At 37.5% G+C, this 17,576-nt stretch overlaps 1 protein-coding gene across 1 annotated transcript; it reads right to left on the bottom strand.

Annotated features, from left to right (window-relative positions):
• Window positions 1-263: 263 nt before the first annotated feature.
• On the bottom strand, window positions 264-1,515 carry LOC147619472 (uncharacterized). The gene is made up of 3 exons (XM_086773537.1): window positions 735-1,515; window positions 515-641; window positions 264-428 (listed from the first exon to the last, which is right to left on the bottom strand). The coding sequence occupies exons 1-2, from the start codon at window positions 1,512-1,514 to the stop codon at window positions 516-518; spliced, it is 906 nt and encodes a 301-aa protein (XP_086629663.1). The 5' UTR covers window position 1,515; the 3' UTR covers window positions 264-428; window position 515.
• Window positions 1,516-17,576: the final 16,061 nt, after the last annotated feature.

The raw sequence follows: 17,576 nt of genomic DNA, 5'->3' as shown, positions 1-17,576 counted from the left end.
GGCTTGTACCGGCGCTATTTAACGGGGTCTAAAAAAGCTTCGTCATCGGTATAAGCGCCGGTATCGCAGCGTCGGTATACCTGTCGGGTATTAATACCGGCGCAGATAACGGTGCCTATACCGACGCTGACCGGAGGTAATACCGGCGCTTAAACCGGCCTCTATACCGATTCATATATCGACGGGCAAACCGGCCTCTATACCGGATTATATACCGAAATGTAAACCGGCATCTATACCTATGTATATACCGACGCTGATACCGGGGCAAATACCGACGCTGTAGCAGAAATTTTTTTTTGGGCAGAATAGTGCTGCCTGGCTGTTGCCTAGCTGCCTGCAATGAGCAGGATCAACAACAGCAAACAGACAGCACCATTCTGTCTACAATAGAGCACAAAAACAACCGTGCTCGTTTGCATATTTTCCTGATATCGACAAACAAGAAATTAAATTAAACATTAATACTCAAGAATGTTTTGATCATATTTCATTAGTTTGAAGGTCATCATACATCATGGTAATGCCTCCCAATTGACGGTCTCTCCTTCTTCTTCAAGCATCTCAAACAAGGCCACAAGGCCATGTTTGTGAGCGTACTTCTCCTCTCGCCTGCTTGGTGGGCGATTCATGGCCAACTCCTGCACACACGATTAACAATTATAACTTTTAAAAAATCAACATTTAGCCCACATACCTACATTTAAATAAATAAAATTGCTACAAACACTTACGAATTCATGGCGCATGGTTTCGTAACCACCACTCCCGAGATGAGAAGCCCCTACTGTTTGCAGTCTTGCCCTTGCCGCCTCTCTTTGTTGTTGAAACCTGTCTGGTGTCTCGGTGAGCTCCTGAGCAATGGCTGCCCACTCCCTGTCATCTAGCCAAACAGGTTTCTCCTTCCCCTCTCTGAATGCGTCCCTCGCCTCTGACCTACGATGCCCCATCAAAATGCGAGCTGTATACTGTATCCACTCATTAGAGACGACATTCATAGGGTCAGATGGCTGGAACTCTTGCTTTATCTTTGTGTTTATATAATTTTTCTTTCCCTTGTCTTGCTGATCCCACTTAGTCATGACAGAGTCATGAAACTGTATAGTGCACAATTGTCGAATGCGTGTCTTCATTGCCTTCCCTGCACTATCCATTAATGGTGCCCCATCCCTAATTGTGTAAATCTTGCTGTTGTCATGGTCATGTGCACCCCAGGGAGTGGAAGGTGACCCTATGGGTGTGCTATCAACAGATGAGAGCGAAGGACGACGCTCACGTGGTGGTGGTGTCACAGCATCTGTGGCACTACCACCACAACAACCTCCCCCTGAAGACCTACTACGTGAGCGCCGTCTATGTGAAGACGTGGTAGATCGAGCTGTAACAGGGGTGGAAGGCTGTGTGGTACGAGGTGTGGGAGCTGCTGTCGTACCCACGGGTGTGGGAACTGGCGTCAGGAATCCAGATGGTGAGGCAGATGTCCCTGCTCCAGAACCCCAATAACTCTGAGCCATGGCTCTCTGCTCTGGAGTCATGGACGAAAGAAAACCATATAACTGCTGGGGACTCATGCCCTCCGGTGTAGGATTAAATGAGAAATCTGGACTGTAGTCGTAGGGCGGTGAGTCACCCATGGCCTGTTGGACAAAAAACCATATGTTGGACAAACTATATCAACTTGCTCCTACAGTAGTGATTATGATGGTAAACATTAACAATGGTAAACAATGAATGGACCTTCAATGTCATAAAACCATTACAAATATGTCATAACTATTTGCATAATCATTAAGATACATCATTTTATAAATCATTATCTATTCTATCATCCTCATTAAGATCAGTAGCCCCAAAGAGATCTATGTCTATGCACATTTCAGCATCCTCATCATTAAAAGTCCCTTGATGAAGGATGTCTTCATCATCTATGTCTTCTTCCTCAACTTGATTTTCAGCTTCCTTGGTTTGCACCTCTTCATTTGGATCTTGCTCTAGTTCCTTCTCTTCATTTGCTTGCTCCTCTTCATTGTTGATATCGGCTTGTTCTTGCTGCTCTCCATTACCCTGTGCATCCACATCACCTTGTTGTAGCTCAAATTCTTCAACTTCTTAAAACTTGTACGCAATACTCTTTGCATCCCACAATGTCATGAAAGATCATATGCATTTGCAATATCCACACAATATGACAGAAAAGGGGCCCCATTGCCCAAATGCATCCACAAAGTCGATGGTGAGGATTGTTGAGGACGCGCGTTGAAGCTTGCCGATCTCCCGGCCAAGCTCTTCTCACCCCTTCACCGAGTTTTCCTCCAAGGTGAAGGTTGAGGCCATTTCTTCACACCGGTGTACCTAATCCCCCTTCGTACCGCTTTACCAAGCAATCACGGCACAAAGAGTTCAAGCCATTCTCCCCTTGGCCTCTCCAACCAATGCCAAGGTACCCTCACACATTGCTAGATTCTATAGAAACTTGAAGTGGTTGCAATGGTGAGTGTAGGTACAAAATGATGTGGATAATATCAAATGATAGAACAAGTTTGTTGGCTTACAAGTATTGAGCATGACTCATGCCCTTTTACAATTTAGAACTCAGCAATTGAGGCATGGACTCATGCCTCAATCCATCATCCAAAAGCTCCAACACAAACCAACAATTCACAATGCCCTCACCATGGCATTTGCATAAGCATTTGTTAACCACAATCAAGGCATTTGCAATTGCATTTTAACAATCCCTTTCATATAAGCCATATGCATAAGTCTACCTGCGTACGCTCTATGCATAAGCCATATGCATAAGTCATATGCATAAGCCTTATGCATACGCTCTATGCATAAGTCTTATGCATACGCTCTATGCAAGACTTATGCATAAGCTCTATGCATAAGCTCAATGCTATATGCCTTATGCACTATTATGCTAACCCTTAATCCCTTTCACATAAGCCTTATGCACACGCTCTATGCAATTACGCTCTATGCATAAGCCTTATGCACACGCTCTATGCATAAGCCTTATGCATAAGCTCTATGCATAAGCCATATGCATAAGTCTACCTGCGTACGCTCTATGCATAAGCCATATGCATAAGTCATATGCATAAGTCTTATGCATACGCTCTATGCATAAGTCTTATGCATACGCTCTATGCAAGACATATGCATAAGCTCTATGCATAAGCTCTATGCATAAGCTCTATGCTATATGCCTTATGCACTATTATGCTAACCCTTAATCCCTTTCACATAAGCCTTATGCACACGCTCTATGCAATTACGCTCTATGCATAAGCCTTATGCACACGCTCTATGCATAAGCCTTATGCATAAGGTCTATGCATAAGCCATATGCATAAGTCTTATGCGTACGCTCTATGCATAAGCCATATGCATAAACTCTATGCATAAGTCATATGCATAAGTCTTATGCATACGCTCTATGCATAAGTCTCTTGCATACGCTCTATGCAAGACTTATGCATAAGCTCTATGCATAAGCTCTATGCTATATGCCTTATGCACTATGCTAACCCTTAATCCCATCACCCAATGGTGTAATAAACATGATCTTATTTTACGTACATGGATAATAGAGATTGCAAGCTTATTATAGGTTTTATGCATAGATATTAAATTAATCCTATGTGTTGTAAGCTTACAAGAACCCAAAACTAACCCTAAACCATAAAACAAGGATGCAAAAATTCATATAAAATAGCATAAACAAGAAAAATCAATAGAGGATCTACCTCTTTTTTGCAAAGCTGAAGGAGAGCTCGAGGATTGGTGAAAGATTGGTGAGGTGAAAGAGCTGCAAAACAAAATAATAAACAAACTAATTAGTAAATTAAACACAAGAAAAAGAACTAATACAAAACCCTAAAATCTCTATGCATGCATTAGGAGATCTATGCATACATAGAGAGCTCAAGATCTCAACATGCATAGAGAGCCAAGAAAACACAAAACCCTAAACGTCCTAATTTTTCAATTAAAAACTAAAAGCAATTGCAATAACATGTTAGGAGAAGGAGAAGAGGAGAAAAGAAGAATGAAGGAGAAAAGAGGAGAGAGGAAAAAAGAGGAGAGAGAGGGAAAGAGAAGAGGGAGAGAAAGCACCTCTTCCTAGTGATTACTTGCGCCACTTCTGCGAAAAACCAGAAAATAGGCTCTCGGCTGTGAAAAACTTACGAGCGCCGGTATATGCGACGGAATATGTGTCGGAATATTCGTCGGTATATGCTACGGAATATGCGTCGGTATGAGCGTCGTAATAAGCGTCGGTATACGCGTCGGTATACGCGACGGGAAATGAAAATTTAAAAAAACCCCGCCATACTTGTCTCCTCCAACATGACGACGGACATACCGACGTTCGACATTTGCGTCGGTATTTTGGCGTCGGTATGTCCTCAACCTCTTGTAGTGCATCTCATACACCTCTTATCACATCTTATCACATTTCATATCTTTTTTAAGAGAATTCTTATATTTAGTATAAGATTTCTCTACACTTTTATTTATGCATAAATTCCATTTAAGGAGACTAACAGTTTCGAAATTAAAATCAATCTTTTATGCATCTTCTTATGCATAAGTTCAATTTGGTAGGAATTACACTTTTAGAATAAAAGAATTTCTCTTATGCATCTAAGTTATGCATAAAATCCATTTATGAGGAAAATCACACTTTTAGTATAAAAAGAATATCTTTTATGCATACCACTATGCATGAAATCCAATATGATAAAAGTAACACTCTTACAATAAAATAATCAACTTTTATGTATACCTCTATGCATGAAATTCAATTATGATAAAAGTCACACTTTTATAATAAAATAATCAACTTTTATGCATACTTCTATGCATGAAAATTAAAAATGATAAAAGTAACACTTTTGATATAAAAAAATTTCTTTTATGCATACTTCTATGCATGAAAATTAAAAATGATAAAAGTAACACTTTTGATATAAAATTTTTTTCTTTATGCATACTTCTATGCATGAAAATTAAAATGATAAAAGTAACACTTTTGATATAAAATTTTTTCCTTTATGCATACTTCTATGCATGAAAATTAAAAATGATAAAAATAACACTTTTGATATAAAAATTTATCCATTATGCATACTTCTATGCATGAAATAAAAATGGTAAAAATAACACTTTTGATATAAAAATTTATCCATTATGCATACTTCTATGCATGAAATAAAAATGGTAAAAATAACACTTTTGATATAAAAACTTATCCTTTATGCATGATATTAAAATTCAATTTCTCCATGATTATAATGAAATTCTTTCAATTAATCTAGGATGATAATTCCTAGAATATGGTAGGAAGTCCTCTTTTTATGCTTTGAATGAGATTATTTTATGCATAATTTTTATAAAAATTTTGCCATAGCTCCGCTGCTATGACTGATAAATCTCAATTTTTCTAAGGGATAATGCTTATCATTAAGGAAATAATTAAAATAATCTCTAATTGGATTATTAATCCATAATGGATTGAATCATTAATATACATAAACTAAAAGCATAGAAAAAAGCCATTAATTTGGCCTCAAGCATAGCTTAATCTTGGGTTAAGAAAAAGCTTTATGAAAAGCTTGATTTGGATTGAGAACGGGTCATGAGTATGACCATTTCTTGAGTGAGGGAGAGAATTTACATAAAAATCATTAGAATTTAAACATAAATGAAAATTAACTTCAATAGCATTATGTAACTCTTCACTACTATTCAAACTTCAATAGCATTTAAAAAAAACCATACCAATTAAACTTCTCAAGCTTGAGAGGGGTTGAGAAGAGAGAAACATTGAGAAATTATAGAAAGATCAATATTCACTAATTACCTTACAACTTGCTTGATTCTTTGTTCACGGTAGAGGCCCCCAACCAATCAATTGGTTAAGTATGTTGATGGAGCCACTAATGGGGATTGAAGAAAGAGGAAAGCTCCAAAAACTAGTGAATTATTAAATGAATTCACAGTTCTTGGCTTAGGTGGAGTAGAGTAACGATGCATAAACACTATATATTTTTCAACAAGGGGGAGGCTTCTATTTATAGGAAAAATTGAGCTCCTAACCAAACAAACTGATTCTAGAATTTTCTAAATCAGTTTGGTCAATAATTGACCATTTTTAGGTCAGTTAAGCTAACTTTTTGGAACTAGACCTGAATGAGGAGAGAGGAGAGATGAAATATCTCAATTTTTATGAGTTTAAAACTCATTCAAGCATGTGAAATATGCACCTCCTTTAAAGAACTCCCCTTCCTTACATATGTGTCATAATGGAATCATTTTAATATTGCTCATAGTTTTTTTACTAATAAACCTTGTACATTTTCAACTCTTCATCTTATGTGAAATATGCACCTCCTTTAAAGAACTCCCCTTCCTTACATATGTGTCATAATGGAATCATTTTAATATTGCTCATAGTTTTTTACTAATAAACCTTGTACATTTTCAACTCTTCATCTTATGTGAAATATGCACCTCCTTTAAAGAACTCCCCTTCCTTACATATGTGTCATAATGGAATCATTTTAATATTGCTCATAGTTTTTTACTAATAAACCTTGTACATTTTCAACTCTTCATCTTATGTGAGCATTTAAGGGACTCCCCTTCCTTACATATGTGTCATAATAAAATCATTATACCCAAAATATCTCATATTTTTAATATTGCACATAGTTTTTTACTAATAAACCTTGTACATTTTCAACTCTTCACCTCATGTGAGCATTTACTCATTTTTGGGTATTTTCTTTTTACAAGTTGGATTTATCTCCTCCCTACACATGGATTGATGCTATTGGTCCATAGGAACCTTAATTGGACCATAGTCTAAAGATTTCTGAAAATCTAGACCCTTAGGCTAAGGTTCTTTATACCTATTTTCAATTAATTCCAATTGCACATTGGAAAATTCTTTTTTGAATTTCTGTTTCAGGGGAACTCATCTGAATTAGAAGAGATATTTTTCTATCCAAAAATATTCAAAATTTGAATATTCTCTCTCTAGAATATGTTTCTCTCTCTAGGCTAAAACAGATAGAAACAAGGTCTTTATATTTCTGAAGAGGGATTGATTACAGGGAAAGATACTAGACATCAAAAAGGGGGTGGGAGAGGAATCTTACAAATTAAGTAGCTTTATTAGTATAGGAAGCCATCTTTATTTATTAGTGGATTGGCTATTTCATTATAGCAGCAAGGGCCGCATTATTGATGACGTATAGCCATCTACTTGAATGCCCACGTTCCTGAGCCGCTGCCATTGCCGGCAAGGCCGACGACGGGCTCGGCGTCGGCGCGCTTGTCGTAGGCTGCACCAGTGCAGAAGCCCAGCACCAGGTGGTCGCTATCCGCATGGAAGGTGAAGCCCTGCGTGCAAGCGGTGATGTCGCCCTCGCAGAAGAGCGTGCCCTGGAATGGGCCGCTCGCTCCGGATCCGGTAATGCTGGCAGTGCCTAGGAACTTGTAGAGGCCACTCGTGTCGAATTGGAATTGCAGGGTGTTGGTGGAGGCGTCATAGGTAGCGCTGCTGTGACGTAGTAAGACTGCTGCTGATTAGCTCCACTTGACGCGCCGAGCGCCTGGAAGGAGGTCAAAGCAGCCTGGATCTCATGCGGCTGCAGCGTCATCGGCATGCCCTCCAAGGGCACACGCATGACCTCCGCGCCTACACGATGCTGCTGAGCCATAGCTGATCTAATGATAAGACTAGGCCTTACTATTACGAGTGCTAATTGCAGGTGGACTACGAGCGATGATGCAGACTGAGGGTAGCCACCTCCTCTTTATACGAATGATGCAGCTGGCGGTATAAAGGACCACTCGAGCACTACCTGGGGTCCATCAGATGCATACAGAATGGCCTGCACATACGCATAGTCCTCGTGTAAACACCCTCGAATCAGTTGTGACATGTTAATGGTCAGAGAGGGAGAGGGAGGGACGCAAGGAATAAAGTTAGGCCTATGTTATGCTCTTCCACTAGTGCATGCGCGCAACTTCCAGATTCTGGCCACCTAACACAAACGAACTTCCAGATTCTGGCCACCTAAGACAAACGAACTGGGGTTCTATCAGCAAATACAATCCGAGCAGTCAAATTAAGCCAGCAATCCTGATTGAGGGAATGGGTGATGCACATGGAATCCTTTATCGAGGGCAATCCTGATTGAGGGAATGGGTGATGCCAGAGGCAAGGTTTTCATAAGGGACCAGTCCGTTGTGTTGAAAGCCAACAAAGGTGATATTTATGTGGGAGGATTGATGATAGATGTAGCAACGAAAGGTGGGGTAAGGGTGTCAAAATTTGGTGTTGTGCATGTCTTATGATGTTTCCAAGAAGTTACTTGTGCATGTCTTATCATGGTCATTGTGTTCACACTTAATTTCAAGTACTGTACTCCATTTGTGTACAACTACATGTGTGTAGCATAGCAGTTATGTGTGGGTTTAAACAATAGAAGCCCTCAGTATGTAAAGTGTTATGTAGGGTATGTCTAGTGTGCGGTAACATTATAAGCAAGAAGGCTATTGTGAAGAATGCTTAATACTAGTCTTGTAGAGAAAAAATACATTTTTGTAGCTTTGAGAGACTTTTGAAGATACTTTTTTTCTTCTCACCTATAATCTATAAATAAAATGGTTTTAGGGAAATATGCCATTGACATTATCTATGCTTATATTGCCATCTCTTGGGGTCATTTGGCTAAAAACATCTCAAATATTTTTTTATTAAGTCAACTAGAAAACACCTCAAACAATTTTTAAGCACGTCAAAAATGCTATATGAAGAATCCAGCCATATGTATGCAATATACTTGTATAATTGTTTAGTTATGTTTACATAAAAACTGGCAAGTTTTTCAACCCTGCAAGTTGCATTACATGATGTTGTTTTTGGTGATTTTACCATTTTTTTGAAAAGTAAATTTTCTCTTTTGGAAAATTTTTTAAGCAAAAAAAAACTTAATTTTTTCTATATATCTAAAAATAAAACCCAAGAAGTTTTGTCAGGTTTTACGATCATGTAAGCAAGTTATGTGTAACAATTGCATAACTTTAGTGGGAGGCTAGAAAGATTTAGCTCGAGTCAAACATTCTAAGTAATTATGTACATTAGGAAAATTTTAGCCCAAGAGAAAAAACTTCTAAGCACTGATGCAGGTTGGAAAGTTCTAGATCAAGAGCCAAAACTTCTAGGAGCTAGCAAATAGAAGTTGGAAATTTAGTCTCTTGAAACAATACTCTTCACTTAAAAGAACCAAGACTCTTAGGCTTTAGATCAAGAGCTAGAATTTCTATTGAATGATGTATGAGATTTGAAAGATATTGCTATCGATCCACAACTACTAGGCAATGATGTAGGCTAGAAAGTTTTGGCTCAAGAGCCAAAAATTCTAGAAAGTGATGTAGGAGGTTGGAAATATTTAGCTTAGGAGCCAAAATTTTAAGGAAATGATGCAGGTTGAAAAGTCTTTACTCAAGAGGCAAATTTTATAGGAGTTGGAATAGAAAAATGGAAGCTTTGGCTCTTGAGTCAAAACTCATGGGAACCACATAAAGGATCCAAGACTATCGAGCAATAATGCATGTGCTAAGTCTTGGACATTCAAAAGATTTGACTTAAGAGATAAAACAACTAGCCAATGATTTAGGCTATAAAAAATTTTACTCGAGAGACAAAACTTCTAGGAAGTGATGTAGGTTGGAAAGTTTTAGCTCAAGAGGCAAGGAATTTATGAGTTGGAATATAGAAGCTAAATGTTTTGGCTCTTGAGCCAAAACTCTTAGAAACAAGTAACAAGAGCCAAGACTTCTAGGAACAATGCATGTGCTAAGTTTTGGCTTAAGAGCCAAAACTTTTAGTCAAGAATGTAGTAGGTCGAAAATATTTAGCTTAAGAGCCAAAACTCTTAGGCCATGATGAAGGATAAAAACTTTTGTCTTCATAGCTAATACCTCTAGGGGTTGGCATAAAGAGAACTGAATATCTTATAAATGGCTCAAGAGCCAAAGCATTTAGGCAATGTTGTAGGTTGGTAATTTTTGGCTTAAAAGTGAAAACCTCTAGAGGTTTTAATAAAGAGGATAGGACTTTTGGCTGTTTAAGCAAAGCTAAGACCTCTAGTAGGCAATGACGTCACTAGGAAGTTCTAGCTAAAGAACTAGAATTTATAGGGAATCATGTAGGTTGGGAAGTTTCATATCAAGAGGTAAAACATTTAGGGGTTTTCTTAAAGGGCATAGAAGTTTTAACTGCTAATAAGCACAAAGTCTTGGAAGTAAGCCAGAGAGCCAAGTCCTCTAGGATATAATGTAGATCAAAAGTTTAGGCTTAAGAGCCAAAATTTATAGGCAATGATGTAGGTTTGAAAGGTTTGGATGAAGAGACAAATATTTTAGGGTTTGGTTGAAAAGGATAGAGATCTCGGTAGTAAGCCAAATCTCTTTGATACTAGTCAAAGTAGCCAAGACCTCTAGATAATAATGTAATATTTATGAGAGGTTGATTGAAAGAGGCTATCAATTTTGGCTCTTAATCCAAAATTCTTGGAAAGTAGTAAAAACAACCCATAATTGTGAGCACTAATCTCGCGGGGTTCACTACTAAGAAACCCCACGTATCGTGTGCATTAAAGGGGTATTTAGAAAACCCCTTACCTAATGAACTTTTCATGAATAAAATGACCCCCGTTTTCTTTACAGACTTACGTTTTTTTTTTCAAAAAGGAATTAAAAAAAACCTTTTGTAAATGTTTTTCTATAAATCTACCTTAAATTTTTGAATTTAAAATTCCCTTCATTTGAGCTCATGTGCTATACTTACATAGTTTTTGGTGAACCCCCCGAGGCACTAATATAGCTTGGAAATTTGGTTTGAGAGGCAAAACTTCCAAGTAATGATGTAGGTTATAAAGTTTAGACATAATAGCCAGACTTTCTAGGAATTGTTCTAAAGAGGCTATAGGTTTTATCTCTTGAGCCATTACTCTTATAAAGTAGTCAAGAGATCCAAGACAACTAGACAATGTAATGCACCTAGAGGCTAAGAGCCAAATATTGTAAGGAATAATGTATGTTGGAAAGTGTTAAGTCAAGAACCCAAACTCATAGAGGGAGAGGATAGAAGTTTTGATTCTTGACTAAAAGCTCTTAGAAATTAGTCAAAAAAGTGAAGTACAACAAGGAAGTCTAGGCTGAATAGAAAAATATTCTAGGAAATGTTGCAATTTGGTAAACTTTGCTCAAGAGCAAAACGTTTCAAGGTTTGTCTTAGAGAAGTTTCAAATTTTGGCTCTTGAACCAAAACCCTTGAAAATTAGTCCCAAGGGGCAAGGCCTCTAAGAAATAAATCACGTAGTAAGTTTGGAATCAATAGCCAAAAACTCTACACAATGATGTAGGAAGTTGGAGAAATTTCTCTCAAAGGTCAAAACTTTAAGGTATTGATGAAGCCTAAATTGTTTTGGCTGAATAGCCAAAACTTTTATGTAATGGCATAAAGAGGCTATAATTTTTATTTATTGATACAAAATCCTTAAAATCCATAAGTCCTATAGGCAACAATGTAGCCATGAAAACTTCAAAGCAATGAAGAAGGCTTGAAAGTTTTGGCTCGGAAGCCTATCATTCTAGGTAGTTACTCAAAAAGGCTAGAGTTTTTGGCTCTTAAGGCAAGAAGAGTTTATGTCATATGCTAGCCCTTATTCGCACAATGTAAGAATATGAAGTTTTGGTTGAGGAGTCTTAAGAATGGGCACAAGTAGACACTTACAATCATAAGCACAAGATTTGGAAAAGTTTTCAAAGATATACACATAAAAAGCATAATTTTTTTGACTAAAGAGCCAAATGTAAAGCTAAAGGTAAAGCATAACACAATATTATGCATTGGTTATATAGTTTCAAGCTAATCATGTTAGCACATAGAATAAGATATGTCGAATGAGCAAATGTAATGTCTATTATCATGATGATGTTTCTACATCAATCCATTACTTTAATTTAGCTTCTAGTTTTAAATCTACCATTATGAGTATACAATTTATGTAAAAACTACTTTTAAAAAACTATTACATTCCTGTTCAAGTGCGCGCTTTGTTTAAATTTATGTATTAGATGCTAGCAACACTTTGCCTATAAGAACTTGATTACAAGGAATCAAGATTAGTTAATTATATCTTTATTTTTTTGAATTCAACTCCTCAAGGTGGAACAAATGTTTAGAATGGTGTTTCTCAACACCAGATACGCTGAGAGATACTATCTTTTTGGTTTTGTTCAACACCAAATACGTTCGGTTTCTCACATCAACATCAAAAAATTATCCCTAACTTCAAGGATACTTTGATAGTATTGTTTAAGCTCTCTTCCATTCACATGTCAAGTAAGCTCTTATAGAAGTCCTCTTAAAGAAATTCAGGTTTCTTATGATAGCCTTTGAATACTTCCATCATACCCGAAGTGAAATCTCAAAATTGGTATTTCTCAACACCACCTATCTCAAAAGATAAGTTTCTCTTCCTTTTATTTGAGTTCTTGATGTTTACTCATGTCTTTAAATGTTTAATAATTAATTTGGCCAATCTAAAATATATTAAAATATTTGGTGAATCCACATTTTCGTGTTGGGTAATCTCAAATGATTATAAAACTTTCCTTAAATATAATGATTGATGCTATAGTTTATATCATCCAATGTAAATTTGAATAAAAATTGGGCCTCCAATTTTCTATTCGGGCCAAAAATCTAATATCAAAGGACAAGTTTTTCAAAAATCCTCTTTTGCAACAACCCTTTTTAGTATATAGTGACTAACTATTGTTCAAGTTCTCATTTCTTCATATGTCAAGATTTTCCTAAATTGTCTTATGTGATAACCCTTTACCCTGACCCTCCCCTGACCTTTATGTCAAAATACTTCCATTAGCTTCAAATATACAATGACTTATTATTGTTCTTGTTCTCATTTTTCAGATGTCAAGTTAGCTAGAAAAATATAGATTTGTTAATAAAAGCTTGGAGTACTTTTATTAGCTCCTCAAAGTGCCGACAATAAAAAATGATGTTTCACAACATGGCCTATCTCAAGAGAAAATATCCTCTCGCTCCTATTTTGAATTCTAGAGTACATATACTGATATGTTGCTTCACACATAATGAAAGTTTTAATTTTTAAAACTCAAAATATGTAGAAGTATTTGCTAAACTCAACACAAAATTTATAAATATTTTAATCCAAATGCAACATTAAACCAAAAAAGAGGCTATCATTTTGGTATTTGTGAGGTGGGAAATGGGTTTTTAAAGCAAGAAATGCACAAAGAAGATTAAAAGAGTATGCATAAAAGAGGAGCAGCCTAAAGCTGAGTGCAACCTAGATCAATATATCCCAGATCAATGTGTAGTTTAGTCACTACATTTAACATCTGAGTGCTGCAAAGGTGGATCTGTGTTTGTGATTGAAGCACCTATGAATGTAACATGCACTTGGAAAACTTCATGAAGGTTCAATGCATGACAAGAAGAAATATGAGGGGATCAATTCAACGATTAATTGTGGATCTAAAAGCGTGAGGAACACACCTTGAGGGAAACACTAAGGAGACTGGGAGATATGAGGGTCACACAAAACCAAAAGTCCAAGAACAGAGAACTCATACCTCGGAGGTAACATAAAAAAGGGCGGGGGCATGGGCCTCACACCCGCAAATTGATAGATCCACTATCAGATGATGCTAGTTGTTACTGATACAAGAATTACACAAACAATAAAAGCAAGAGTTACGATCTCATCTTCAATAAGATCCATCCTTGCCAAACGATCAACATCAATATCCATTTGATCAATTTGTAAGGTTACGATTAAATTTATTCCACTATCGATATTCTGTCCATTAATAATGGTATCAATGTCCTGATCATCCTCATCAACATCACCATCATCCTCAATGGTAGGGTCATTCTCATGATCATGAGAAATGGCACGCTCATCCTCATTATCATGATCATCTCTTATTTCTTGATCATCGATCAAAACATCTTCATTGGCATGTTCGACATCATCTTCATTGCGGCTTGTTACATCCTCCATATGCTCCATATCAGTGAATGTATTATACATCACTTTGGAACGTGGTGCAATAGGGATGACGTACCACCATTTAATGTCATGCACCATTGGTAGATAGATAACCTACTCAAATACACATACTGCAGTAATTAATTAGCATATCAAAGTCAAGGGGTACTCGAGCTTAGATATATATGTACATGAAATACATTAGTAAAAAAAATGCATACCTGCTCACATGGTTGTGGCAATACGAGCCTATCTTTCTTTGTTTGCCAAAACTTTGTAGAGTCAATAGTTACATAGCCACTTGCATGGCGTTTTATCGTTGCATTAAGACCTTTTTCCACCACGTTCATTTGCCATTTGACATCCAAAACATACACAAAGAAGCGACGAAAGTCAAGCCTAAATATGTCTTGGATCGTGCCACAATAATCATCCATTTTTCCATTAGCTCCCTCAAAGCTACTAATGACACCGCAATCTTGTGTATTCCTCTTTTCATCAGTTCTTTGTGTTCGAAAGTGCTTGCCTTCACACCATATAGCATTGAACATAGTGCACTGGACCAAAATAGAAGCAATATTTGTGTAAGCAATGTGAATAAATATTAAAAGCAAATCACTTACAACTAATGCAAAACATTAGTTCTATGTACCTTTAACATGCATCCTCATGCATACTCCCATTCTTCCACCGTGATATGCAGCTCCTCGTCCCTCTCTGCTCTCTCCATTTCCTCATGCAACCAATCAACATGGATATCATTCGGAAGTGTTGCTAGATGCTTAGAGTACGCCTTACGACAGCCATGTTGCCTCCGAAAGAGAGCTCTTTCTGCTTGCGTTTTTGTCTTTGCATCCTCATATCTTGTAACCCATCTGCTCATCACATCACTATTAAGGATGCAAGTGAAATTAAGATCATCAATCAATGTTCTGTCAATTACTTTACTCTGTCCTTTTCCTTGAGGCACAATAGAGGTCATCCTCTAGTCCTCTTCATTGCTCCATAGTCGTGGCAAAGAGCTGTCCACCTGACCAAGAAATTCTGAAATATATACAAGAGACTCTTGTATCAACCAACCCTCGGCCATGCTTCCTTCAGGCCTTGCACTTTGCCTCACAAAGTCTTTTAAGGTCTTCATGAAGCGCTCTATGAAGAATATCCAACATGCATGCACAGTGCCACATAAAACGATCTCGTCCACTAAATGCACAATGAGATGTAGTTGACTTGTGAGAATGGTTCGCGGAAAAGTCTCCTCTACCAAACAAACCACCTCCACTACCATAACACGCGCATCATCCAACGTGGCTGGATCAATTGCTTTGGAACTAACATATCTGAAAAATAAATAAATAGTACGTTATACCTCATGCACGTTCATTTTGCAAGGTATAATGAAGGGTGATCTGACACGGGTTTTACATACCTCACAAGATCGCCCATCTTATAAATACATTTTTCAAACTCTTATTTGCACAATGGTCGATGCTAGTAGGCAATATGAACTGCGCACATAAGAGCACATGTATGTATGGTTTATGGCATAACAAAATTTAATTTCAATGTACAAGACTTGGAAAACACTTACTTGGAGCATCTTGTGCCAATCGTGGAACTTCAACCCATATAGTTGCTCAACGTCTCTTTTCTTAGTGGTTGTAAAGGCTCCCTTCAATGATCTCATGCATCCAGTGGGAGTACGCAAAGTGGTGATGGCCTGCTTTACCTGCTTCTCCTCTTTCTTTGATATAATCCATGGTGCAGGCGGAAGACAAACATGCCCACCCTCCTCTCGTGGCCAAGCTTGACGCATACGTCCGGTGACCCGCAAGTCCTCACGTATGCTAACATTATCTCGTTTACCAATAACATGTTCCCAAATACCAGATCCCGCATTCTTGAAGATGTGCATGGGATCAAGAAGATGGTTGATCTTAAGATGGGTCCAATATGGTAGCCGAAAAAAATGGAGTACCTACACAAGGGATTGCTCTATGTGACCTTTAATCCAATTAGAGACTACACAAAACAAGATTGAAAAACATTACTATACCTGTTCATGCCATCTGGAGGAAGAATATTTGTAGACTCCCAAATACACTTCCAATCTTTTACACGAAGTGTTTGTGGAGGAATGTTACTCTTACTAGCAACATATTTAGGATGATCTGAGGGGACAAATCGATGATGATTATCGAATATGGTCTTACACAAACCGTCAGCATACTCATGTACTAATGAAGGGCCACAAACAGGACATGCATGTTTACCCGATGTTTTCAAACCTGTTAAAATATAAATAAAAGTTAGAATAATAAAGTCAATATTTCTAATTAATATAGCCAATAGTATTAGAGTAGGGAGGTAATTAGAATTCTATTGATTTGCACTTGAACATGTGTTTGATGCGAGGAATTATAGGAAAGTGTCGCAAGACTTTACGAGGTACATCAAAACTCTTCACATCTGTTCTATACCTTGCTTCACCACAAGTGGGACAATGTAGAGCCTCCTTATGCGTCCCATGAAAGAGAATGCAATCATTAACGCATGCATGTATGTGATCATAATCCAATCCTCCAAGAGATGTCACATAGCGCCTCGCTATGTCTCTTGAGGTGGGTAGTCTATTTCCCTTTGGAAGCATGTTTGATAATAGCTTGCATCCAATATCATCAATTAGTCCTAAATCCTAAACCTTAAACCACTAATTCAAATTTGTAAGTTAGAATGCTTACTTCAATAATGCGTCAAGACTTGCATTGCTCCATCCATAAACTGTTTGTATATTGAGTAGTTCAAGTGAAGTGTGTAAAATAGAGAATGTGCACCCTTCAAAAATCGGTGTCGATGAAGCCTTGTAAAGATGCTCTTGTTTCATATCATCGTCGTTCATACCTTTGGGATCATCCTTAAAAAGATTCTGCACCATATCATCAAACACTTCCTCTTCCACAACTTCATGGGGTGCAGGGCTATTGTCATCCCTTTCCCACTCATCTCTGACAATAGATCCCGAAGCTCCAGCATCATCTCGTCGACGCTTTGCCTGCTCTCGCCGCGCGTAGGGCACCATGTTAGGGTGTGGTACTGCATCCTTCTTCAATTAGAGTTTATATATTACAACTCCATTAATTTAATTTGGATACCATGAGTCATTTAATTACCATCAATTTACATCTACTCACCTCTAAACCTGTTTGATTCCATTCTCCATACATGGAGATGCGATTCAAGGTAATTCGACGTGCTCGTACAATGCATCCTTGACATCTATTACACATACATTTGATCCGTTGTCCCAACCACACATCGCGATTACGATGACGCATTGTCTCATCTTCCCCAAAACTGCTTGAGGAGGTTGATGACATCCTATGTACAAACCAGAAAACACAAAATCATAATATGTTTTTAATGAAAGTATAAAAATCGCGTGTATTA

This window comes from Cibotium barometz, chromosome 33 (assembly GCF_041138505.1).
Source record: "Cibotium barometz isolate CiBa-2024 chromosome 33, ASM4113850v1, whole genome shotgun sequence".
Lineage (NCBI taxonomy): Eukaryota > Viridiplantae > Streptophyta > Polypodiopsida > Cyatheales > Cibotiaceae > Cibotium > Cibotium barometz.
Note: the sequence above shows the minus strand (reverse complement) of the source record. Positions and strands in the feature narration are given on the sequence as shown.